The following is a 26,655-nucleotide window of genomic DNA, read 5'->3' on the forward strand; positions in this document are numbered from 1 at the left end:
GAGGAACACCCAGTACTTTCGGAAATACAAATAATGCCATGAAGTTCCATGTTGGGATACACAAATGGCTTTAATAAACTCAGACCATGCATGTGCGAAGCAGATAGAAGCAAGCAGCCACTTTGCTTTGTAAACCAAGTTTATTCATAGTCCCACTATTTCTTTTTTTCTTTCAAAGTGAATATGTTCCGTTATCTGAAAGAGTAAGAGCGACATGGAATTGCGTTTTGGCCCACTCTTTTGTTGATTGTAATGGTCAGCAAAAGCTTAACATGCAGGTTCTGCCCCTTACTAAAATAAAAAGCCTTTTCCCATTAGACCTTCTTTGCTGCTAAGCTGAATTGCCATGGAATAAGCCGAGCCTACAGTGGTTTTTTCTTCCTCAAATAACTCTGTTGTGAGAAGCAGTGGGGCCTGTAAGAATCAATAAAACCTCATGGAAAGTAACAAAGGAAATCAGAAGGCCTGGTAAGCAAGAGTTGCAGTGGCTTATTCATGCATTAATGCACTCAGCAAGTTTTGAGAGGTGCTTTAAGGAGGACATTTCCCTCCCTCCACTAAAGCTAGCGGAGCTCAGAGATTGCAAGGTCAATGTTGTTCAGCAACTGTGTGCACAAATAGTTTAAAAAACAAAAGAATAGGCCATTTAATCAGAAATAAGTAATCGATCTCATCATGACAGTTAAAAAAAAAAAATGGCAGTTTCCCAAATGTGGTATTTTCTTTGCTTCAGAACGGATCGGTGCAAGGTGAGGTAATACAGGCGCCCCATCGGTAAGTGCTGGGGAACATTAAACAAGGCGTCGCCTTTTAGAATCTCTCTCCATCTCCTCATCTGGAGAGTCTCCATTGCATCCCAGAGGGGACACCATGTTCAGCAGAGGATCTTCAGATGCACGGCCAAACAGGGACAGCAACAAAGCCACTCCATAACCAGTAGCTCGTTCGCCCTAGAAAAAAATGGGTACACTTCAGATTTTAATATCACTTGGGTATTGCACTCATCCTCACTCTTTTCCAAGTAGAATCCAGGCACATCCAGACAGAGAGCTGACCCATGAGTCTGCTCACATTCTTGGGGTGGCATTTTCCAAAGTGCCTAGGGAGTGGGATGTCCAACTCCCTTAGCTGCTTTGGAAAATCCCACCTTTTATGCCGCACTTGGCAGAACTCTGAAGAAGCTGGCAGCGTGCTCACAGGCAGGCATTTCTGAGGGATCCTGCTGAAATGAAAGTGCTAAATAAGTGGGCACCACACATAAAGGAGAAAAACGGAGAATCCCACTAATACTTTAAGATATGCAGATGTCTAGAAACATACATTCTATTAATGCAGAAATCCCAGTCTGCTCTGTAATAATAGAAATGAACACAGCACAACATACTTTACAATGATCTTTAACATCAAAGCAAGAATGTATTCTATGAAACTGATCTACAGATGAGTTGGAAGTAGTACATGGTTGCTCTACAAGAGAAGCCTCCTCTGTTTCTCTGGAACTGTACTTTGTGGGTTAAGTTACGGCTGATATTGGTGAGTGGGTGAAGTTTGCACTCTACTGTAGTTTAGTAGGAGGCAGAGTACAGTTGATTTGCGTCAGAGAGAGACTGACAATTAATGTGTTGTATTTATCCTAACCCCTCTCACAGCAGAGAATCCACAATTCAATACCAGAGAGGAAAATCCAGCTGCACAATTTTGTTTTGTTTTTTAAAAACAGCAAAGCAGCTAGTTGGTTAGCAAGAGAAGAATGAGGGTGCAAATATCTGCTGAGGCATTGGGGGAGCAGATAGAGCCCCACAGAAATTTGACAGGCAGCCCGGACAAGCCAATCGGGAACAGACATAACAAAGCAAACCACCATGAGAGGATATTGGGCTAAATCACTTAGCACATGTTATGTACTCATTTCTTAAATCTGTAGAAGGCATTTAGTTGGGTTAAGAAAGCACATGCAGTTGAAATCAGAAATTAGACTAAGTAACATTTAGAGATTTCTTTTAAATAAAAAACCCAAATAAGTTGCCAGAATAAAGCAGTTATCTTTCTAAAATCTAGATCTCTTTGTACAGTCATTGCTTCCTACAAGAAAGCTTTTCTTTCTAATTCCCCCACCCCACAGCAGAGAGCTCTGCAAAAGCAGCAGGCAGGAAAGGTGATATTTCACACGACAAATTAACACACTCACCGCATGGACAGGTGCTGCAATGTCTATATGGACCCAGACACCAGACCAATCGAAACCAATGTGAGAAGCAATAAAGAGCCCAGCACAGGAGCTCGGAGTATTGTCTCTGTCCTGGAGAAACAATAAAAAGTTTGTTCTTGTGAGATAATTTGTCTTTAAAAATATTATTTGTCTAAAAATAACTCCTAACAATTTCTTTACATTACCCACCATTTTAGAAGAGGGGTTCTAAACCTTTTTCTTTCTGAGGCCCCCACAACATGCTATAAAAATTCCACAACCGGTCTGCGCCACCACTGTTTTTCTGCATATAAAAACCAGGACCAGCATAGGGGGCAGCAAGCAGGGCAATTGCCTGTGGCCCGGCGCCACAGGAGGCCCTGTGAAGCTAAGTTGCTCAGGTTTCGACTTCAGCCCCGGGTGGCAGGGCTTGGAGCCCTGGGCTTCAGCCCCATGTGGTGGGGCTTTGGCTTTCTGCCCTGGGTCCCAGCAAGTCTAATGCTGGTCCTGCTTGGCGGCCTTCCTGAAACCTGCTTGTGGCCCCCAGACCCCTGGCTGAGAACCACTGTTTCAGAAGACAATGTACAAATCCATCTCTCATAAGGCACTCTTAAAAGCCGTAACTTAAGGCTGGCCTTAGTATATGCCAGCAAGTTCTCAGGTATGCAAGAATGAATTAACGCCTGCTGCTCCTTTCTGGAGTTATCGGCTCTCCCCACTCAGCTGTGTTTTCTCCTTACCTCCTTTCCCCTTACTAAACAGAACCACTGTACTTTTACTGGGGCAGAAGGGGTGGGTTACACAGCCATGATGCATGTGGTAGTTAAGAAGGCAATGCAGAATCCTCCATCACACCAATTCCAACCCCCAAAACATTTTGGCACTTGTTTAGCTTAGATGTACCACGGTCAACAGCTGGAGTCACCGCAGTCAGACCTGAGGCCCAGCCTTGCTCCCTTTGTTAAAAACAGAGTTGTTTGCAAGTGTCAATGGCAGGCAGGTAGGTTGGTTTCTAAAAGCTTTTACTAACTTCCCATACATCATCTTTGTATCTTCTAGCCCCTCCTACAACTGGTGCATTATGCAGAACATGCACCGGGAGTCTGGCCTGAACAATTCTGATTAAATAAGGGAATAAAAAATAATAATAAAAAAAAAAAAACAACCTACTGCCACAGAGTTCTTCATATCAGCTACAGCAGAGGTAAATTCACTAAAATGGAGCTCAGGACAATACACAAGAGGATGGACCAGGTCTCCGCAGTTCCTGCCAGCTATAACACAGGCCTTCTCCCAATCTTCATTGTTGGTGAGGACAGCAGCATGGTATTTCCCTGTGGCAATTCCCTAGTGAGGGATAAGACACAACCGGGTAGGATTAATATGGGTTTAGTCCCAAACTCTTTAGCGGACGTGCTGGATAGAACAATTTTCTGCTCCCTACTTGGCGCTAGCAGTTGCCTGCCACAGAACATGGCTATCAATAAAATTCCCACTTAGAAAACATATCTGAAAACGAAAGAAAAAGACGGAGGTGTTATAAATAAACAGAGGGGTTCTGGGCATCATCAAAACATTTTACATTTGTGATAAGAAATCCATTTCACAGTGAAATATTCCACACTCATCTAGGCTAACACAACAGCAAACACACAAACATCTCCCTGGGGTTTCATAGCCAACAAACGATACGGCCGTATGACTACACTCCCCATGTTTGTTGGTCCAGCAATGAATAATAAATAAGATGGCTCACATGCACATAGAACCAACCTAGCATTTTGTGTCAACCACAGATAACATGGACATTGTGAATGCAGGACCCTTCATAGGAAAAGTCATTTCACCCTAGATCTGCATTTAGGTCTTGGATTCGACCTGAAACCGAGAAGCCATATGTTGTTAGTGTTTTCCACACTGGTACCATAGGGCAGACATAAGGCAAGTTTTCAAAAGGGCACTGTTACATTGGCATGCACAACCCCTGATGAATGCAAACAGCATGCTTCCAGGAACTGCCCAATTTTTCAATGAAGACTAATTCTACCCCCAGACCATCCAGGCTAGATCTCATCACAGGAACTACTGCCTGTCCACACTATCTTCTATAAAAATGTTACAGTGGTTTACAAAAGTGACATTTCAATGTCAGTTTTTACCCTTTTACTAATATATACTGTGTGTAACATATGCCCTACATTATATAACATACCTTGTAAATCAAGACTTTGCCAAATAATTAACTGCAGATGCCAGGCCAGATACTCAGCTGGTGGAAATCAGCATAGCTCCACTAACTTCTAAGGAACTAGTGTGATTTACATCAGCTGAAGGTCTGGCCCACTAATCTCAATCTCGTATAGAACTTCCAGCTCTTGCAACTGTTAAACAATATCCAGCTATAGTTACAACATCAGATAAAAATGTGCTAGGCCAAGCACAAAGTTCTCTTACCCGTCCTTGTGATGATTATAAAGCCTAACAACATTTCACTCCTTCATACAACACATGTCTTGTGCCTAAGCCAAAGTGATGAGCCAAATTTGCTAGGCTGAATTTAGAAACACCCATGTGTTCACCATTATTGATGGTTATTACCTCCAGCTCAGTAAACCCCCCAGGGACTTCACTGGGAACAGGATCAGACCATGAAAACTGACAACAGCATCTTAAACACTGGTTTAAGTTCTCTCAAGGAGAAATTGATAAAACTGTCAACTTTTGAATAATACTGGAGCATTTACATGAGTTTCATTTGTGTCTGAATAAACTTCATTTTTTTACTCAATTATGTATAAGATATAAAAGCCCACAAGGTACACAAACCATGTCTGACTAACGTAGTTATAAATGTAACACGCTGGCGAAGTGTGTCGTATTCCCCTCTGGCGGCTGGTTCATGTAGAGGATAACAGCCTTTTACTGCTGCTAGCTAACAGAGTTACTTCTCCAGCTCAAGTTGTAGAGACCTGTGGTTTGTGCAGCTTGATGTCTCCACAGACAACTTACAGTGGTGGCATGGGGCCGTTATAATAAAAAGCTGTCCTCCAGCAACCCAGAGGCTTTGCAAACAAGTACCTGAGCTCCGGTGAGAGTGGCCATGTCAAGAATGATATCAGCTCCGAGATCCTTGCACGCATATGCGACTCCATCAGCCAACACCAGCCTGCCCTCTGCATCAGTATTGTTGATTTCCACAGTTCTAGGAAGAAGACATGTTATTTAATGCAACAACGCTTCAGGTTGGGAATGACGTCTGCAAAGAGATCCTGCTCAGCAGCTCTAAGAGCCAACACTGCTGCAAAGCGAAAAATATAAAGAAAATGCATTTACTTCTTATTTGAAGCAAGGGACCCTTTCCTTTAAAGTTCCACAACAGAGCGTACCTGAGCGACTAATGCTGGCTTTATCATAGATCCTACAGTCTGCAGAGCAGGGACCATCTTTCTATTGGGTTTGTACAGTCTCTCGCACAATGGGGCTGGGATTTCTAGGCACTACTGCAACATAAATAAGAATATACACAAACAGCAACAGCTACCTATCTTCAGCTTAAAGAGCCCTAAACACTCAGGCAATCCTAACCTATTACTGGAACTGGGACTCTACAAAGCCAGGATGAAAATGGACAAAATCTGATGCTGTTCTGCTCAGAGGGGAATCAGATTATAACAATATCTTACAACGGGCTAGCCAGAAGAAAGCATCCACTTCTAAACACACAGGAAACTCACAACTACGGCTATGTGAAATAGTGGCATCAGGATTTCGGGGGGGGGGGGGGGGGGGAATGAAATTAGAGGTTTTTGTATTTTGGTTTGCACTCAGAAAAACTGTCATTTTCCAGGGAACCTGTAAAACTTTGAGGGTCTCCCCCGCAGCTGCATCTCAGGGGAAAAAAAGTTAACTCTTGTGTGAAAATGTTCTTGTGAAATGGTGAGATTTCATGCAAACAGCTACAAACTTTCAGCCAAAGACACAGGTTGTGATGTTCTATTTCATACTTTTAGGGTAGTTGCTTTCCCAATGTCATTTCCATGACTGCTCTTCAAAGAAAAGGGTGATATTTGCTCTCCCATTCAATGCTAAAAGTAAGCAGTGAATAAGAGTAGCTTTATCCCAAGCGCTTGATACAGATCCTTTAATGACAGAACAGTTGTCTGGGAATCAGGTAAGAATCCTTTATTATCGAAGCCCATTTCAGGACTTAATGAGCAGATTTTCAAGATACTGATGAAGATTTCGTTGCAAAAATTTGTCAAAAAACCTGGTTTAATTTTTTCAGATTTTGAAATTTCAAAAGGGAAAACGAGGATGAAAATTGTCATTTTCCATCCCCATCCCATTTTTCAACCAGTTCTAGCTGACAATAGAGATGTAACATGAGATTTTTACAGCATAATATTGCGTACAATAAACACCTCATAACTATCTTTTGTTTCTTTATATTCTCCAATTTAAAACTTGCTGCAGATGTTAATATTGTTTGATTTATTCTCAGTTACTTAGGTAAGGTAGCGTGGATTTCATTTGGCATGTGGCTATAGAAGGGAAATGTATCAATGATATGAGCATTTATCATTTGTATTGCGGTAGCATCTACGACCCTCGTGCTGGATCAGCACCCCGTTATGCTAGCTGCTGTACAAACACAGAATGACAACAATAAAAGGTCCTTGCCCCTCTAAGAGCTTATCATATAAGAAAATAGATTCTACAGCTATACCTGTTGTTCACTTGAATAAAGTGGAGAGACAAAGCACTACTAAACAGGTCTATGAAAGGGACAGACAATCTTACTTTCCCGAGTAAAGGACATGGATGTCATCAGGTCTTGTTGAATTAGGCCCAACAGAATTTTCAGCCAAGCAAAAAACAGCATGAAGATTGTCTTTAAAGCCCTGTAACAAGAAGAGGAGAGATGCAATTCAACATAATGTACATAGTAGTTTACTGGGACTGAAATTAATGAGGGATTATGGCTTTTAGATAGAACTATTTCCATGAAATGCATTTATCACATGCAAAATCCGGGACAAGTGGCTTCTAGCCTGCAGCGGATATCAAGATATGTAAACTCACTGGGGCAGGGACTATCTTTTTGTTCTGTGTTTGTACAATGCCTAGCACAATGGAATCCCGATCCATGACTGGGGCTCCCAGGTGCTTTGGTAATACAAATAATTAAAAAAAGACAGCGTACAAGTACATTGATTTGTAGCTTCTGAGTTTTCAGTGGAGAGATAACAAGGAACCTAACAGAAGGAAAGCAGCACATGCTGAGAGGAGAGATCTTGTGTATGTGTGTGTTAGGGAGGGGAACTAAAGCCTTTGCCATCTGCATAAATCACTGAATTCAGCCTCTTTCACTCTCTGGCACATAAAAGTTTAGTCTCTGTGGGTGTCGTTTATTTCGGACTGTTGTTGGGTTGAGTGTGCGGCGCTGGCGGGCTGTGATATACAGGAGGTCAGATTAGATGACACAGTGGTCTCTTCTGGCCTTAAGCTCTGTGACATCAGAATTAAAGTGTCTTCTGTTCAAGATGTCTGCATCACCAGAGCTGGTTGAAACTTTGTGAAATTTGATTCTTCGATAAAAATAATCTAGAAGTTTTTGCAAATTAGTTTTGCTCTTTTTGACCAGCAACTTCCAAAGCCTATTGAAGTTGATGGGTGTCTTCTAACTGACTTCCATGGGCTTTGGATCAGGCCCCTACTAAGACAAGCTCCTTATACATAAAACCAGAGTATTATTATATGAACAACAGTGGTGCAGATTTTCAAAGATGTGCTACTGCACATGTTCAACCTCAATACAGCCCTAAAGGCATCCTCAAAACACAGAGACTAGGGACATCTGGGCCAATATTTCTAGCTACTTAATCATCTCTAGCCACAAATAAAAGATTCAGATAATAAATCCTTTGAACATGACAATTATAAAGACTTGTGACAGCATGTTAAAAAGTAGTTCATGATGAATGGGCTTTTATTTTCCAATGCTTGTGTTTTCTATTACTTCTGTTTTACTCTTGAGTGATGCCAAAGACTATAACTTGGGGGCCTTTAATAAATTGCTTCCATCCCTATCACTTATGGAAATCTCATGGAAAAGCCTGTAGTAGTTATGAAGAAGGACAGATACAACAACAGTTGGTCTACAACCATTTGTAAACTGTAAGCCTTCTAAAGAGGAACCCTAAAAGGACAACTGCCTGACTACGTGGACCCCAACCGGATTGAACCAGATGCCAGAAGAGATCTGCAGGAAGGTCGATTCTCCAGACAAGCTGAGTGACCTTACTGCCCATTATCTGTTCATTGCCCTGCAGGGCCTAGTTATAATTAGCAATCTCCCTGTAGAGAACATGCCAATGCCTCCTGACTTTAAGAAATTCCACTATGGAGACTTCATTTGGAAGACGACTGGGAGTCCTAGAGTATGGTATTCACGTGTGTCAATGCATCACTTCCCATCCCATACCAGTCTACTGCAGGGTTTCTCACACCTCAACGTCCATAAGAGACAAGATACTTGTCCATCCAGTCCACAGGTCCTATCCAATATAGCAATTCCTATGGTTTCCCCACTTCTAAATGGTACCATAAGGTGACTCACAACAAAAAAGAATTATCACGGTGTGGTCTCGTATTTTGCTGTGAGCTACAAGGCATACTCTTAGGAGCTGGCAAATAATTTGTATTTTCCATTCCCTCTTTTTCTCTCTTTCTGATTAAGTCCCACTCTGTTTTTTTCTGGTTTATAACCACTTTATATTTGTGTTTTGTTTGATGACATTTTAGAATATATCATTGTTTTCATGTGTACAACATGCCGAGTACCCTGGGATGGGGGGGGGGCTTTTTTAGTGGGGGAGAAGGAGGAAAGTGTGGCAGCTGTGTCTTAATAAATAAATAAATCTGCTTTGATCCCCTTTCACAATTTTCAACAGCACCAGCTGCTTTTAAAAGAAGCAAACTCTCGGTTGCGTCAGAGGTCAGTTTCACTAGGGATCTTTTGATAAGCTTCACCTGCTAGAGACGCCAGGACTTGCTGAGCCAGCTCATGGTCTTAAGTCCAAAGGGCTAATCCAAGAGTTAGATTGGCTCTTTGTACGTTGTAAAATAAAGCCAACAACCATTCCTACAAACCGACGGCAGCAGGGAACCATCAAATTAGCTCACACACAAGAGCTGGGGTACTTTGCAAACAAAGGGATACAAGAGACACTGTGCTAACCAGAACCCCCTGCTGGGCAAAGTTGGTCTGCATGACAAAAAGCTGTTCTATTCATTTTCCATAAAAGGAATTCCACCAAGCGGGTGTATATTTACTCCTCTAAATAGGAAATGCAGCTAAACTAATGCTGAGAAAGGTGGACATTCCATCCCATTATCAAATGTCCCCTGACAGATGACTGAATCCTTTTGGTTACTTTTGCAGGCTCTACACGTTGCTTTTAAAATACCTTAAATGAGTAACAAAAATGAATACTCCTCTACTGTCCAAACTACAACTTTGAAGATAGCTTCTTTTTGGGCTTATTTACCTTACATTTATTCTAGACATTTTAAAACTAGGCAATAGGATCTTGGAGTTTAAAAATATGCAGGCCTGGATTTTCTGAGCAATACAACAGCCTTTGCAGGCTTAATTTGCCCAGACTAATTTTACTGCCATATTGCACAGTCATAGTAATTGTGTGTGAAAATGACCAGCCATTTCCATGCACATTTATCACGATTGTGAGCAATAACTGCACACAATTAGGCAACACAGGCACTTGTAAATCTTTGGTGCACAATCACTGAGGAATACTTAGTATAAAACTAAGTCAAGTTGTCAGGTTGACGGCAGACACGGCTTTTGTAGTCCCATTGGAGTGCTGTGAAAATTCTGCCTTGTCCTTTGGAATTGTGTGTGTGAGAGATTTAAACTATTTGAGGCATGAGAGTTACAGAGCTAGCAGCTTCACGTAAGTTGCTCCTTGCAAATTTGCTTCCAACTGCAAGTCTCTGCAGATAACTATGAGGTTTATAGTCCCTCAACATCAAACGCTCCTGTTATGGCCAAACACACAGCTAAAGTCATAGTAAATTGCTGCGAAATGGAAGTTTGGCACCTGACCACCTCCTGGACAGATCTTCTCTTAGACCTATATGTTAATCCACAGCAGCAAATGTTCTTTGAACCCTGGATATTTCTTGGAGGCAAGGGTGACTCCATCAGCAAGACTTACAGTGACTGGATTTGTGGTGAAAGCTGAATCCCTCTGGCAGCATCCATGCTAGGTTTATTATTATTACTCAGAAGGGTTCCCAATATTTCAAGGTTTGGCTTTATGTTGGTGTCCTTCTACCTTCTGGCCACAGCAGCAAACCAAAAGCCAGCTCCTTGTAAGACCATAAACTGGGGAAAGATAAGCCTGTTTTCCCAGTGTTCATACCTTATCTACCTGTTTGCTGACAATAAGGAAAACACCCAATGCCCTCACCTGAGGCAGATGATTAACAGCATATGACAACACTACATAACAATAGCGCAGGAAGAGAAGAGCAACACTCTTGCATTGTTATGTAGTGCTAACACAAAGACATTATTCTTCTCAGCAACAGCAGCTACCAACAATTCTGCAGAATGGATGTGACCTAAGAACTAGCATCAATGAAATCCTCAGGATAGGAGCATATTTAGCAACTTACATATATAGGTTCCGGTTTGGGAAAGTGGTTTCCCGAATCGGGGCCCTAGTGCTTTACAAACATTAATTCCCAAGACCCCAGTGATGTATGTAGAACAGCAACCTCCCCATTTTACAGAGACAGGCACTGATCTGTAGCAAGTTGTCCAAGGCAACTAACAGAACTCTGGCGCTCCTAGGCCCCAGTCCAGGGAACGCACCACTAGACAAGACGGCATCTTCTTGGGAATACGTAAACTTAGGCAAGAATTCTGATCTAAGTTATGTTGACTAAGATTTCACTTACTTGCTTTACCGTGGCTTTGAAGGCACCCAAAACAGCAGCTGCTCCGCCACAGTCACGTTTCATGCCAGGCATAGTGGTCTATTTAAAACAGAAATATATATATTTTTGTGTGTGTTTGCGTGAGCGCGAGAAGTCAAAAACATAAGGAAGAGTCACAGTTTTAGTCCCTGTTAAAACTAGAATCCCTGATGCAACCTTACCTCTCGTCTTGTGAGGGCTTGTCTACAATACACAGATCAGGAGGGTCTCTCACCCTGTGTGAAATTACAATCACTTTCCAAGTGTTAACTCTTGCTCTGCACCTTAAACTTTTAAGACACAAAACGTACAAATGCTATTGCTAACCCAGTGAAAATGAACTGCTTGCACTTTTTTGCTACACAAGCGAAGCTTTCACAACATGATCTGCATCCTCGACAAGCCAATTTTATGTTAAATACAGTCAATTCTCCAGACGTTGTTTCTGTCTGGCTCTTACTGGATCCTGTTTTAAAACTGAAAATACTAAACTTCTGTTGCTATTTCAGTATATAAAGTTAACAGGCTGCAATGTTCTCTATGGGCCTGACATGAGTTAAAGTTGATGAGTGTCTTTCCATTGACTTGGAAGGGCTTAGGAGCAGACTTTGTGTTCAGGAACGAAGGCCCTTCAATTCTGGCTTTCTTCTAATGCAGCAAATTACTGCAGGAGGAAAATACCAGCAATTTAACTGCCACATGTAAATACCAGCAATTTAACATGCCACTTTGCCACATGTTCCCAGACTCTTATTTGCCACTTTCACCCTTACAGCTTGTTTACAGATATGCAACCGTGCACATGGGAAGGATCAAGTACAAGTGTTTAACCCAAAAGAAAAACAGCTCATTTTCCATGGACATTTCTGACATAAATTATCCACTTCAACTTTATCACAAGCAAAGATGGAAGCAGGACACTGGGTACGTCTACGCTGCAATCAGAGCTGTGAATGCAGCACATGTAGACAGACCTGAGCTAGCTTTGACCCAGCTAGCACAAAAACAGTAGTCAAACCATGGGCTATCTGTTCCTGTCCTGGGTACGCAGTGGAGAGACATGCTGCAGAATGTGCTGCTGTAGCTTAACTGCTCTTGTCATTTGACATAGCTAGAAGGAAGCTAGTTCGAATACATCTGCACGTGCTGACTGAAGTGTAGACGTTCCCCCAGCCACCTATTCTATCTACAGATACAGCATTTACATACCTTTCCCTTAATGCTGAGGCCTCCGGTGTCATACACAATGCCTTTCCCAACCCATGCGATGGTTTGTGTAGCACCATCCGGGGTGTGACTGAGTACAGCTAGGGCAGGTGGATGCACAGCTGCTTTGCCAACTCCATAGATACCTGGAAAAGAAAGATTGAAAAACCCGAGTTGTTGTTAGGGAACTCTGTGGGGGGTGGGGTGGGGGGGGGAATGTATGGCACTGTGTTCTGTTTGAACCAGCCTGGGGTTATACAGGGAATTTCAGGGCTATAAAATTGTGCCCAATTTGTGTAAACAACAAAAGTCATAATGAAGTGGACGTTATCCTGAAGTAAACTGAAGATGAAAGACTGAGCTTTCAGCAAGACATACCTCCAAATCCCTTCTCATTCAGCTCCTCATCACGAATAATGGTTGGAACAATCCCAAGATCCTTGCCAACTTTTTTGATTTCCTGTAAGGTTATCATAAAAATATATATATATAAAATTAAAGAATAATAATTAGCCAATGTTGATTAGAATGTACATGTGTCTTTCCAAAGCTAAAGATGCCCACCCACACATCCACTGTGTGCAAAGCCACAAAACGTACAAGATCTTGGGCCTGATGCTGATCTCTTGATAGTGTAATTCTTTTTACTTCAGCGGAGATACCACTGATTTATGACAGCGTGAGGGCTGACTCTGGCCTTTAAGTTCTGATCGAGAGAGGAGCTTTTAAATAGGAAGGTCAGCCAGCCTCCACAGAAGGCACTTGCCTATAATCAGGCCATGATGAAATAGAGAAGGAAAGTTAATGCTCTCAAAAACTTTGCATAATAGTAAACTAATTTTCACATATGGCTCCTTTCACCCTATCGGAAACACTTTACAGTGATAACTAAATAGCATTCCCTTTTCATGGATGGGAAACAAGTGGCTAAGGGCCTCATTTCCAAAAGAGGGCAGCACTGTAGAATCAGTGGGAACTGTGAGCATCCAGTACCTCTGAAATATCAGCCTTAAGTGACCTGTCCAAAAATCACGGAACAAGCCAGTGGCACAGTCAGAAAGAGAATCCAGCTTTCCGGACTCGTGATCTAACTGTTTAACTGGGCTTCCCTCAAACTCACCAGTGCTCTTGAGCTGCAAAAGGGTCCATTAATGACAAGCCTGTAGCAGCTTCTTGGGGATGCCTGCCATCATTCACACTGCACAAGACTTCACTAAGAGATGCCAGCATTATTTCTAGACTGTGACATTCAAGACAGACTTCCAATAAGCAACCCTGTTGTAATCACCAACCTCCAGGAAGCTGTTAGTGTTCATCTCATTGCATGGAGTGTCCACAATGCGAGCAGCCAGCCTCACCCCTTCTGTAGCACTTGCCAAACACTGGAAATAAAAGAGATGGAAGGCACAGACAAACGAGAGTTGGCTGACTAATTGCACAATGCTGCACAGAAATTGGGTTCAGTGTAAAGACAAAGATGTGCAGTTCCCCGATTCCCAACTGCAAAAGATCCTTGTTCAAGTCCAACACTCTTGCACTGCCTGTGCTTAAACTCCAATTAATTATGCTGTGCCTTAAGGAAACTGAATTCCGTTTCAGCATGAATTGACAGCACAACGTAACAGTCTTTTTCACTGTCCTATTGAACAATTACAGTGCAATGTGAAGTTACGAATGCAATGGAGAGGGCATGAAACCGATTCATATAACCAAGGGCTCACATAAACGGTGGGCTGCTTATGCTGGAAGCCTATGGAAATGATACAGTCCAGGGATTGGCAACCTTTGGCATGTGACCCGTCAGGGAAAGCCCCTGGCGGGCCGGGCCAGTTTGTTTACCTACCACGTCCGCAGTTTTGGCCGATCACAGCTCCCACTGGCTGCGGTTCACTGCTCCAGACCAGTGGGGGCTGCGGGAAGGGCGGCCAGCTCATCCCTTGGCCTGTGGCACTTCCCTCAGCCCCCATTGGCCTGGGACGGCAAACCGCGGCGAGAGCCACGATCGGCTGAACCCGTGGACGCGGCAGGTAAACAAACTGTCCCGGCCTGCCAGGGGCTTTCCCTGATGGGACGCATGCCAAAGGTTGCCGATCCCTGATCTAGTTTTTTGGAGGGGAGGCTGTGGAGTTGATTAACTCTGGAGGCTTCAACGCTGAAGTTTACTATAGCAATACATTCTACATGGGCTCCACCTTAAACCGGCCCAGACAAAGGAGATGGTGCAGAACAGAGAGGCCTGCCTGGTGAGTGGTGTGTCCCAAAGGAAGCACGAGACATCAGTGCTCTGGGGTCTGCACGAGCCATCTCATATTTTCTGGGCTGAATTTACAGAGTGAAATCCTAGCCTCACTGAAGTCAATGAGAGTTTTTTCACTGAACTCAGTTGGGGAAAAGGGGTCAGGATTTCACTCTAGGGCAGTGGTTCTCAAACGTATTTGATCGCGCCCCCCTTCTGTGTGTCTGTAGTAGCTTATGACCACTTGCCACCAAGTACATATACTGATAAAAAAAATCCACATGCAACTCACTCAATATCAAAAACAGAGAAGGTGCAGATTCAAACAAAGCCATTTAAGTATATAGCAATACCATACCATGCCAGCCTTACTTCTGCACTGCTACTGGCAGAGAGCAGCAACTGCTGGCCGGATGCCCAAGTTTGAAGTCAGCGCTGCTACCAGCGGCTCCTCATATCCCCCGCCCCCCACCCGCAGAATGTATTCAGCGCCTCTGGGGGGGCCATACCCCAGTTTGAGAACTTCTGCTCTAGGGGTTGGTTTTGAGCCATAAAGTGGCTTGGGCCCTGTCTCCCTGACGGGGTCCGTTTTCATTACTCATATGATAACACTTAGTCCTGCCATGAGTTCAGGGGACTATACCTCTCAACGTCCCTTTCAGTCTTATGATTCTATGGTTTTCTCATTTGGGGTGAGGAGCAGCTGCTGTTACCCGACTGCCTTATATTGTACTATACTGTCACAGCAAAGATGCTCAGAGCTTGGGAAAGCCACTTTAAAAAAGAAATAAACACCACTATATCCTGCCCTTAGCCAATCTATGAATACTTCCTTGCCATCCTTGCGAAAACTGATTAGCTGGGGTGGCATGACTTTGTGTTGTGTAGCTAATCCAGCTCGCAGGTCAGGGCAGAAGCAAAGGCAGACGCTAGAAAAAATTTTAACTGATCTTCTGACAGGGACAACCGTCAGCTCAGAGACACTAGTCAACCTAGGCCTCTTCTGCTCCACCACAGCCAAAAACATGGTTGAGGGGTTCCTACAACTAATCAAGTGATATGCTAAATTCATGCTGTATAATACAGACTTGCAACTCAACTCTATTTCCCTAGTGCAGAGGTTCTCAAACTGTGGGTCGTGACCTCTCAGGGGGTCACGAGCAGTCAGCCTCCACCCCCAAACCCCACTTTGCCTCCAGCATTTATAATAGTGTTAAATACAAAAAAAAGTGTTTTTAATTTATAAGGGGGGGAGGGTTGCACGCATAGGTTTGCTGTGTGAAAGAGATCACCAGTACAAAAGTTTGAGAAACATTGCCCTAGTGTCACATTTCTGGCTACAAAGTTTCACTGGGAGAATAAAACCATGAGGTGATGTAATGTCACATATAAATACCATAGGCCACATTCTGGCCCCAAAACATTCAGTTTCTGGTGACTTCAACGAGAGATGCACTTATGTAACCAATGGTAGAATTCAGCGTCATAAAAGCAGGATAAACTTACTATAACTTCCTTTGCCTGGAAACACATGCACATGCCTGATTCAATGCAATATTAGGCCATAGGTTAAAATCTATTACTTGCACCCAAGACAAATATTATAGAAGTGAAGTCTCTTTGTGTGATGTGTTTGTACAGTTCTCCGAGGACACAGCAGTCTGACCCCTAATTGAGATCTTTAAGTATCTCTGCAAAAATATCTTCAATATTACTAATTCTGAATGCTATAAAGTTATATTCACACAAGTGATAATAAAACTGAATTGATCTGTGACCATTTCTTATCTTGGGTGCTGCAGATATTCTACATTCATTAGATACTGAATGGTAATTCATATCAGTGTAACAATTCTGAACGAAAACTGGGCTGGATATACAAGGAGCAACGTGACAGCTAACTGAGGGAAAATCTGTAACTTACTTTAAGCGTTGCCACTTCTATGGGCCCATTGTTCTGTCCAACCAGGAAAAACTCCACAGTTACAGTTTTCTTCTCTGTGCGCCTAGAGGCACTGGACCGGTGCGTAAACAGTGGGAAAGCCCTGGCTAGCGCACAAGCCGAGGCAAAGACTTCAGAGCGCTCACAGACCATCTGAAATACCAGCAAGAAGACAAATGGGTCACAAAGTGTTAGAAGGGGATGAAACCGGATTATGGGGTCTGTTATCCTTGATAAGAGTGCCAGTGACAGAAAAGAGAAGGAGCTCAGGCCTGGCCTATATGCAGACTTTAAAGTAGTTGAACTATTTCAGTTAGGGACTGATTTTTTTCCTGAAATAGTTATACTGGTATAACCCCTCGTGTGGACACAGTTATACTGGGATAAAGGGCCTTAGACCAGTCTTGCTTCTTCCGCTTCCCATACGGGGATAAGCTGTACTGCAGGACCCTGTAGCACTTTTATCCAGGTGTAAGTATGTCCACACTGGGGTGTGTGTACTAATTTAATTACATTGCTGTAATCAAAGCGTTTCAACGTTAGTGCATAGTCAAAGCCTAAGAAGCGTGGGAATTGCCCTTCTATTTTCCAAGCACACTGACAGAAAATTACTACTATGGCTAAGGCTAAATATTAACTTCAGGCTCTTGATACATGCAGTAGATTCTTGAAGTTTACACTAGGAATGGGAAATGGAAAACTGTTTTAGAGAAATTCTACAAACGTTAACTCAGACAGAACAGACTTAGACCAACTGGCCTCCCAACTAATTTTTCATGTGACGAGTGCTGTAGATAGCCTAATAGTTTATCTAGAGAAAGTTTCATTACTGACAGTAACCTGAAAGACACCTTCAAACTGGTCTACAGGAGATTCCTATCAAATTAAAAAGTCTCTCCAGCTGCAGCAGTTTAACTAAATCCTTATCTAGACTAGGATTTAAGGTCTGACAATAGCAGGTGTTAGCTAACACGTTTTAAGAGTCTAGTGTAGACAAGACACATTGCCTCTAATATGTCCTAACCTGGTTGTGTAGCATGTATTAAAGGCAGGAGGCTGCTTCTACATTATACTTTTAAAACACACTCGCAACTATGTGTTAACGTCACACCTTAGATCTCGTCTAGACAAGGCATCTATTGCTGCAAACACTTTGTTTGGACTCTTATTCCAGATGAAGAGTGCATTCAAAAACAGAGTAAAAAACATTCTTAAAGTGATTTAGTTAAACTGGTGCTCACCTTGTGCACAGACTAGCTCTTCCACTTAGTCCTTGGCTATGCTAGAAAGTTGTACCACATTATGGGTATGTCTACACTGCAGCTGGGAGCATGCCAACAGTGGAGCAGCATGCCAACAACAGGTCCAGGGGGTCCAAGCGGGTTTGTACTCAGGTGGCTAGCCTGAGCCACTGCCCATGCTACCCCCCAGATACGCTGCTTTTTAGCGCATTAGCTAGAGCAGAGCTACCGTGTCTGTCTACCTGCACTGGGAAACACCTTCCCAGCTGCAGTGCAGAAAAACCCTGTAACTATACCAGCAGAGTTATACCTAAGCAACCAACCCCTCCTAGCACAGATGCAGTCATATTGCTATAAAGTGCTATATACTAGTATAGCTAGCCCAACATGGAAAAGGGAACAAACTATGCCAGTATAAATCTTCTTTATGGTGGTATAATTGTGTCCACACTAGGGCTTTTATTGCTTTAACTGTTTTAGTAAAAAAACAAACAAATAAAAAACCCCAGCCCTCCCTGAATGAAATAATTTTATAACTTTCAAGTACAGACCAGGCCTTCTACAGATCAGACTTCCTCGAATACAGGAAAATGCTTAACTTGGCTTTTTACCAAAGGTACTTTCTAACTGTCACTTACAACAATACATCTGTTGATGCCTCCTGGAAGACAGTTTCGAACAAGGCGGGTGATGAAGTGAGCTGCAGAAGGGCTATTGTGTCTGCTAACTCTGGAAGGTAAAGCAGCTACGGTGGCATAGTTCAGGTAGAGGGGACAGTTGTCGGTAGGATTTGGATTCAGAGTGCTTAATGCAGCCTGCCATATCTGAGAGGAAGAGAAAGGGAAACAGATTAAAAACAAAGAACTGCAGGACAACACTTTTCTATCAGTCTCACTCTTGGTATTTCTGATGGATTGCCCAACTGTAATATTCAGGTGCGGAAAGTGTAGAACGATGCACCTGAGTTTAAATACAGTATCCACATGCAGCTTTTTAAATGATGTTTTTATACACACAATTTAAATATGGAAAACCAATTTGTTAATCAGGAAGATACATACTTCCACAGGCAGTGCAAGTTATGTTTGATACTACATTAAACATGGAAACAGGCCATTTTATATAATAGCTATTCAAAGCCTTTTTAATTAAAACTGTTTTAATAGTGATAAAAAGCTGGTTTGATTTATTAGCATAGAATATACAGCTATTTCACATGGCCATTTAATTAAAAAAGGAGATGAGAGCCAATTGTTCTTCACAAGAGACACACAGTCCAATCAAGAACTGCCACACATCTAGCAAGCTAAAAACCATAATGCAAAAATATTTGTGGTTGTCCCATAATTTTTAAAAAGTCATTAGGAGCATGAAAATAAAAGCAGATCTACATATTCCATCCAAACAGCTGGGGGGGGGGGGGGGAGAAAACCACAGGATATGTTTCACCCTTTCCTGAAAATTCGATTTAGGTCTCAAGCTTGCCATTTGGCATGCAAGAATATATATTTCAATAATTACATTAGTTACAATATCCTCACCTGGCACTGCTAGAACACCCGTGACCTCAAAGGAACATAAAGCACTTTACACCCATCAAAGCAGAGGGAAGGTAAGATCAGTTCTACATTTTAAGTTGCAAGCACATGGCAAATCCCACAGAACTTCCAGCACAACAACAGACTCCTGCCAGAAGTTGCTGTCTCAACTGTTGTGCCTGGAAGCCCTACAGACCCCTCTACTGGGAAAATGACCTGCCATGTGTCTCTCAGCCGGGAGGGGGGATTCCTTTGAGGAGGGGCTATTTTAAGGTTCATTTAAAGCATCATTCATTGAGAAGCAAAGGATTTTGCTTTGTGGGTTTCAAGGAAACATTTAAAATCTCATTTCACTTGAGAGGGCCCTGCTAAGCCCTCCTTCCCCACAACACTCTGCCCCCAGCCCCAATCCCCTGTATGGGGCTGCAAGAAGCAAGGAAACCACACCACCATCTTAGGCAGGGCTCTGAGGCCCCCTTCACCAGAAACTGCTCTCCTAGGACAGGCAATCATAGCTAGTCGCTTCCAGTCACAGCAACTGTATTTCTGCTCAGAAAACACATGAAGGTGCAGGGTCAAACACCCTGTGATTTCCTTCCCAGTCCCCACCCTGCAGCGGCAGGCTCAACCAGCTGCAAAGCCAGGAGATTAGAGCGGAGTGCAACTCACCCTGGAAGACGACGATGCTCTGATGGAGCCCAGGCACAGAGGGATTGGGTAGAGACTACTCCCAGAAGGATGCTCATTCAAATGACAAGCCCCCCAGGGATTTTTAGCCCAGGGGGCTTAAACACCCCCCCCAAAGGGGGACTATGCACCCCCCAGAACACCCAAGCCAAACCCCACTCCAGGAGGGAATCATGCACCTTAAGCCCTCCAGAGTCTCCCTCCACACACACACAGGGGCCCAATCATGCACTTGGCAGTCCGGTGGAATGAGTAACCCAGGGGAAAGAAACGGGGAAAATAATCAGTCTTGACCCTAAAGAAACCCAGCCCTGGGCAGGGGCGCTGGAACCATTTGTAGAGTGGGGGTGCTGAGGGGCATTAAATCAAATTTCAAACCCTGTATGTGCGGGAATCCATTTGAAGCCAGGGGTTGGGGCAGCAGCTCCTGCACCTTTGCCCCTGTGGAGCTGGGGGAGACCAAACGCCCTGCGGCCCTGGAGAAAAGGGGCCCTAGAGAGGAGCGGGAACGTGCGTCCTGGCGCCCAGGGAGACAGCATGCACCCCGCAGCCCCGGGGGGAAGTCGGGGGGGATCGCGCATCCCGCAAGGGGGGGCACCGTGCACCCCGTAGCTCCGGGGAGAAGTCGGGGGGCGCGAATGGAGCACCCCGCAGCCCCGGGGGGACACCGTGCACCCCGCAGCCCCGGGGGGAAGTCGGGGGGGATCGCGCATCCCGCAAGGGGGGGCACCGTGCACCCCGTAGCTCCGGGGAGAAGTCGGGGGGCGCGAATGGAGCACCCCGCAGCCCCGGGGGGACACCGTGCATCCCGCAGCCCCGGGGGGGAAGTCGGGGGGGGCGCGAATAGAGCACCCCGCAGCCTCGGGGGGAAGTCCGGGGGGGCGCGAATAGAGCACCCCGCAGCCCCGGGGGAGTCGGGGGGGGGGGTTGCGAGGGACACGGAGCAGCAGTCAGCGAGCTGCGGGGGAATCGTGCCCCCGGCCCGGCCTCACCTCCTCGCTGACTCGTGGCTGCAGCTTGCCCCGCAGCTGGGCCCAGGGCAGGCGATGCAGGTTGTGCAGCTGGCCCAGCACGAGCAGCGGGCGGCTCTGCGGATCCGCCTCCCCGGCGCTGGCCTGGAACTCCAGCTGCACGTTCGCCATCTTCCCGCCCGCCGCCCCGGCCCGGCAGCCTCCCCGCGCAGCGCCGCCGCGGGCGCCCCCTGCGGCCGCGCCGGGCACAGCCGCGCTCCCCGGGGCGGCGCGGGGGCACGTCCCTCCCGTGAGTTCTGGCTTGCAGCGAGCTCAGCCGTTCGCAGCGCCCTCATAGAATCATAGAATATCAGGGTTGGAAGGGACCCCAGAAGGTCATCTAGTCCAACCCCCTGCTCGAAGCAGGACCAATTCCCAGTTAAATCATCCCAGCCAGGGCTTTGTCAAGCCTGACCTTAAAAACCTCTAAGGAAGGAGATTCCACCACCTCCCTAGGTAACGCATTCCAGTGTTTCACCACCCTCCTAGTGAAAAAGTTTTTCCTAATATCCAATCTAAACCGCCCCACTGCAACTTGAGACCATTACTCCTCGTTCTGTCATCTGCTACCACTGAGAACAGTCTAGAGCCATCCTCTTTGGAACCCCCTTTCAGGTAGTTGAAAGCAGCTATCAAATCCCCCCTCATTCTTCTCTTCTGCAGGCTAAACAATCCCAGCTCCCTCAGCCTCTCCTCATAACTCATGTGTTCCAGTCCCCTAATCATTTTTGTTGCCCTTCGCTGGACTCTCTCCAATTTATCCACATCCTTCTTGAAGTGTGGGGCCCAAAACTGGACACAGTACTCCAGATGAGGCCTCACCAATGTCGAATAGAGGGGAACGATCACGACCCTCGATCTGCTCGCTATGCCCCTACTTATACATCCCAAAATGCCATTGGCCTTCTTGGCAACAAGGGCACACTGCTGACTCATGTCCAGCTTCTCGTCCACTGTCACCCCTTGGTCCTTTTTCGCAGAACTGCTGCCTAGCCATTCGGTCCCTAGTCTGTAGCGGTGCATTGGATTCTTCCATCCTAAGTGCAGGACCCTGCACTTATCCTTATTGAACCTCATCAGATTTCTTTTGGCCCAATCCTCCAATTTGTCTAGGTCCTTCTGTATCCTATCCCTCCCCTCCAGCGTATCTACCACTCCTCCCAGTTTAGTATCATCCGCAAATTTGCTGAGAGTGCAATCCACACCATCCTCCAGATCATTTATGAAGATATTGAACAAAACCTTCCCCAGGACCGACCCTTGGGACACTCCACTTGATACCGGCTGCCAACTAGACATGGAGCCATTGATCACTACCCGTTGAGCCCCGGGGGAGGCGGCTGGTTAGGAACAAATAAAATCACCCCTCCTGGACCCCCCCGCTTTTTTTTTTGGGCTGAAAAATTCTGAAATTCAAAATGACAAAGGCCTGGCTGGGATGATGTAGTGGCGTTGGTCCTGCCTTGAGCGGTGGGTTGGACTCGATGATCTCCTGAGGTCTCTTCCAACCCTCCTCTTCTGTGATTCTATGAAACGTTTCCAGCTGCCCCTAGGCCAAGCGACAGGCAGCAGCTCAGGCTTCCTGCTCCCCGTGTGTAAGAGGCTGGATGAGGGGCAAGGGAGAGCGTCGCGCTGGGATGGGTTTGGAGAGCAAGAGAAATGTGTGACCTGCATCTGGCTGGGGAGCGGTTGAGCTTTTGCAGCCTTTGGTCACAGGGGTTAAAGAGAGGCCTTTCTGTGGGGAGAGGGGATCACAGGTCAAGAAGGGGAAACGCCTTGGATGGTTTGACCACAAGGACAAACATCTATGACAGCCTAAGACCACAACCAGTGATCAGTCAGCACACTTGGGCTAAGGGCATCTGGTGGTGCCAAGAACCCCCAGCCCAGAGGATAGCTTGCGGGGGTCTGTGAGTGGATAGGATGCTGCCCCAGGAACTGTGGGGCTTTGCGAGCAGGACCTAGGCCAGTCTAGTAAGTGAAGACAGAGTGATGGAGGAAGAAGAGAAACATATCTGTGGTGTACCTTCAAGGAAGAGAGGAATCATTTAGAGAGGAAGAAGGGTAACAAGATGGAAGCTAATATAAAAGAACATTTGGGGTAAATACACATTCAAACATTTCAGAGTAAAAACAGGTTGTGGACTAGTTTCCTAAAGGAAGTGGGAAAACTTCATTGCTTGGGATATTTAAATACAGGCTTGATAAAGCAACATGGCCTAGCAGAGGATGGCGTACATCTAGGGGGCTTCAGCTTTTCTGTAGTGGGAGGGGATCTCCCTCCTATTGAGCTGGGACACCCTTCCAACACTATCTTAAGGGCAGAGTGGTCCTAGTTGTGGCCCCAGGCTGAGAAATCCTGAGTGAGATGATCTAACATGTTTTTGCATTTAATGTAACTTTCAATAAATATACTAAGATTTTTTTAAAATGGTTTACTTATACATTACAAACTCCACAGATAAATTCATATTTTGGGGAAATGAATGGAAGTTATTAGCACTGATTCCAGCTACCATCCACCTACAATGAAAAATATGCACCCTTTATAAAAGGAAAAGGAGCTACAGCTCACGAAAGCTCATGCTCAAATAAATTGGTTAGTCTCTAAGGTGCCACAAGTACTCCTTTTCTTTTTGCGAATACAGACTAACACGGCTGTTACTCTGAAACCTGTCTTTATAAAAGGAAGCACTCAAGTTACACATTCTTGATGGGTTTTTTGATACCTTCTAACTGAGGGAAATTGTAAACAGACTAAAAGTGTTAATTTCAGAGGTGACTAATTATTAAATATAAATGGAAAGCTGAATTTTCTTCTTTGCATTCACAAAACCATAACTAAGTATCAAACCTAAATTATGTTTATAAAGGAACATGCCAAAAACCAGAAGAAATGGCCAAACTGTGCTCTAAGTTACAGCATGATTCACTAACAGGATTCCTGATTCACTAACAGGAAACAATGTTCTCCATGCTCCACTTTTAGTAGTATGTTTTAGTATTATGTTTAAACCAAACATATTGGGGTATATTTTCATCTCTGCATATTTGGTCAGCTGGAGATAGACACAAATGGGTGGAGGGTCTACATATCAAAGCGGAATGTAAGTGCAAGTAAAGAGAAGACATTTAAAAAGGAAAAATTTAGGCTGAATACCAGGAAAAACTTCCTTATGGTCAGATCTTATTAGGCTGTGGGACAGCCTCCCAAAAGGAAGTGGTGAATGCCTCACTGCCTGAATCCTTTAAAACTAGCCTGGATACAGAAAGTATATTGTAGAGAACAATCCTGCTTTGCTCAGGAACGGACAGGATGACCTACTACATAGGTTTCATCTTTAGCGATATTACTGAGCCAGAGAACATACTCCACTAGGGATTCAATTCCATTCCAATACACATGGACAAATTATGGTGGGAGATAGGAGAAATAGGAATAAACAGGAGCATTTTGGATTTAGACATTAAAACAATCTACGATTGGAAAAGAACATTAGGCCATCTAATCCAAAGCCCAGGATGTTAACATGCTCAGTAGGTAAGATTTGGAATGGGTGAAAAGCACTGATACTTAAGGCTTGATCCTACCTTCATTGAAATCAATGGTAAAGCTCGCCTTGAGTTTAATGGTGCAAGATCAGGGTCTTAATCAAGGCACTGGACTGGCTGCAAGTCTAATCTCTTTCTGAAGCCTTGTCTATGCCGTGAAAATTTCCTAAAATTTCTGCCCAGCCCCCCCGCCATTGGTTTCTAATAGCATTTGCACTGGTGTTAATAACGGTGAGAGCCCTAGCACAGACAACTAAAATCCATGGCCACTGCAATTTTTAACGTTGTGCCCGTTCAATGGTGTTTATGGAATCAAGCAACTACTAAAGACTTAAATGACAGGTTTCAGAATAGCAACCGTGTTAGTCTGTATCCGCAAAAAGAAAAGGAGTACTTGTGGCACCTTAGAAACTAACAAATTTGAGCATAAGCTTTCGTGAGCTACAGCTCACTTCATCACTAGCATCCGATGAAGTGAGCTGTAGCTCACGAAAGCTTATGCTCAAATAAATTTGTTAGTCTCTAAGGTGCCACAAGTACTCCTTTTTTAAAGACTTAAATGATTACTTACAATTCAGCACCCGGGTGCGGGGGAGGTTGGACTAGGTAACCTACTGAGGTCCCTTCCAACCCTGATATTCTATGATTCTATGAACAGTGTACTGGGTTCCTTATTTTAAGTGTTTATTTTATAAATCCAAGTTTTGATCTATTTTATCTGTGTACAGGCACTATTTGGGGATCTAAATCAAGAAAATATTTTGATGAATGTGGAAAACACTCTTGGAGTTCAGGAAAATTACTATGCAAAGTAAGAAAAGTTATGTCCCTATGTTTATCCATCTGTTTGGAAAAAGGGGTGCTGAGCAGAAAAAGCCCTGACAATGCTTTAAGCAAGCACTGCTACTTGTCCCAATCTTTTACCAAAGTTTTCTTACAATGAAACCATTAGGGATAAACAGAAGAGATCTCAAGTTTGCAAACCCCTTTGGAATGTACATATTTTACATTTAGTCTAGCTCAAAAACTAGGCTGTTAAACCCAAATTATGTTGTCAAATCATTTGCTTTTTCTTCCTCTCCCCACAAAACAATGTAATTTCTTCTAATTACAAGTGGATAAATTACAATATACACAAAATCCCAGAAGCTTTCCTCGACCAACTCATAAAGCTCTATTTTGACAAATAGAGTGTAACTTTTCATTCTGATGCCTCATGCACTAACAAAGATATACTCTAAGGACCGGTTTGCATTAATACCTCTTTGCAGATTACACAGGACACGAGAGGGTTTTTTGGTAGATAAAATTATTTTACTATGTTTTCTTTAGCAAAATCAAAATGCTAACTGTTTGTCACCTCTTGTTTCCTTATGTACGGTGCATGGCTGTACTGAAAGCCAGAAGATTTGTAAAAGTTAAGCAAAACAGATAAAGTTTCATAACAGAGTGCATATAGCAAGTATCAAACATTTCAGTTTGTTATATCCTACATTAAAAAGCCCCAGTGAACACTAAACCATTAGTCATCATTCCACTGCCAATTAGGCCCTGAGGCCTAGAAGTGGTGTTAATGCTTACATTGTGTGTTTTAAGGAGAACCAGTACACATTTTCAGTTTTTAGAGAGGAGTCAAAGTGGAACCTAATATTCTATTGACAGTAGCTTACAAGACTTTGTAGTTTTCAAACATTTAATGAAGTTTGATTCTAGTAAGTTTGATTTACATTTAAATGTAGATTTGGTCGTTTTTGTAAGCTTGTTTGTGTTTAAGTGGAGAATTTTAATTCAAGTCAATAGGCTGGCCAAGGAGACCTGTAGGCCAGGGATGTATTCAGGACAGGTAAGGAGAGCCTTGCATTCTTGGAGAACACATTCTTGCAATATTTATTCTGCTGGCTCTTGCAGGTGTCTGCCTTCTCATCTAAATAGCTTTCCACATCAAGGACTGAATCCTAACACGTTCTCCCATTCTGCCCTTTGTGCCCACAGCAGATTCTGAACATAGCCTGGGGCTCCACTACAGATAGGGAGGTGTCTGGAGACCAG

General features: G+C 44.1%; 1 protein-coding gene across 1 annotated transcript; it reads right to left on the bottom strand.

Moving 5' to 3' along the window:
• Positions 1-121: 121 nt before the first annotated feature.
• Positions 122-21,240, bottom strand: NPEPL1 (aminopeptidase like 1). Its single transcript, XM_073309226.1, has 12 exons — positions 21,037-21,240; positions 18,458-18,643; positions 16,561-16,731; positions 13,693-13,782; positions 12,779-12,860; positions 12,404-12,546; positions 11,177-11,254; positions 6,989-7,089; positions 5,267-5,390; positions 3,359-3,535; positions 2,189-2,299; positions 122-950 (listed from the first exon to the last, which is right to left on the bottom strand). The coding sequence occupies exons 1-12, from the start codon at positions 21,184-21,186 to the stop codon at positions 792-794; spliced, it is 1,572 nt and encodes a 523-aa protein (XP_073165327.1). The 5' UTR covers positions 21,187-21,240; the 3' UTR covers positions 122-791.
• Positions 21,241-26,655: the final 5,415 nt, after the last annotated feature.

The sequence above is a fragment of the Lepidochelys kempii genome, chromosome 13, assembly GCF_965140265.1.
Source record: "Lepidochelys kempii isolate rLepKem1 chromosome 13, rLepKem1.hap2, whole genome shotgun sequence".
NCBI lineage: Eukaryota > Metazoa > Chordata > Testudines > Cheloniidae > Lepidochelys > Lepidochelys kempii.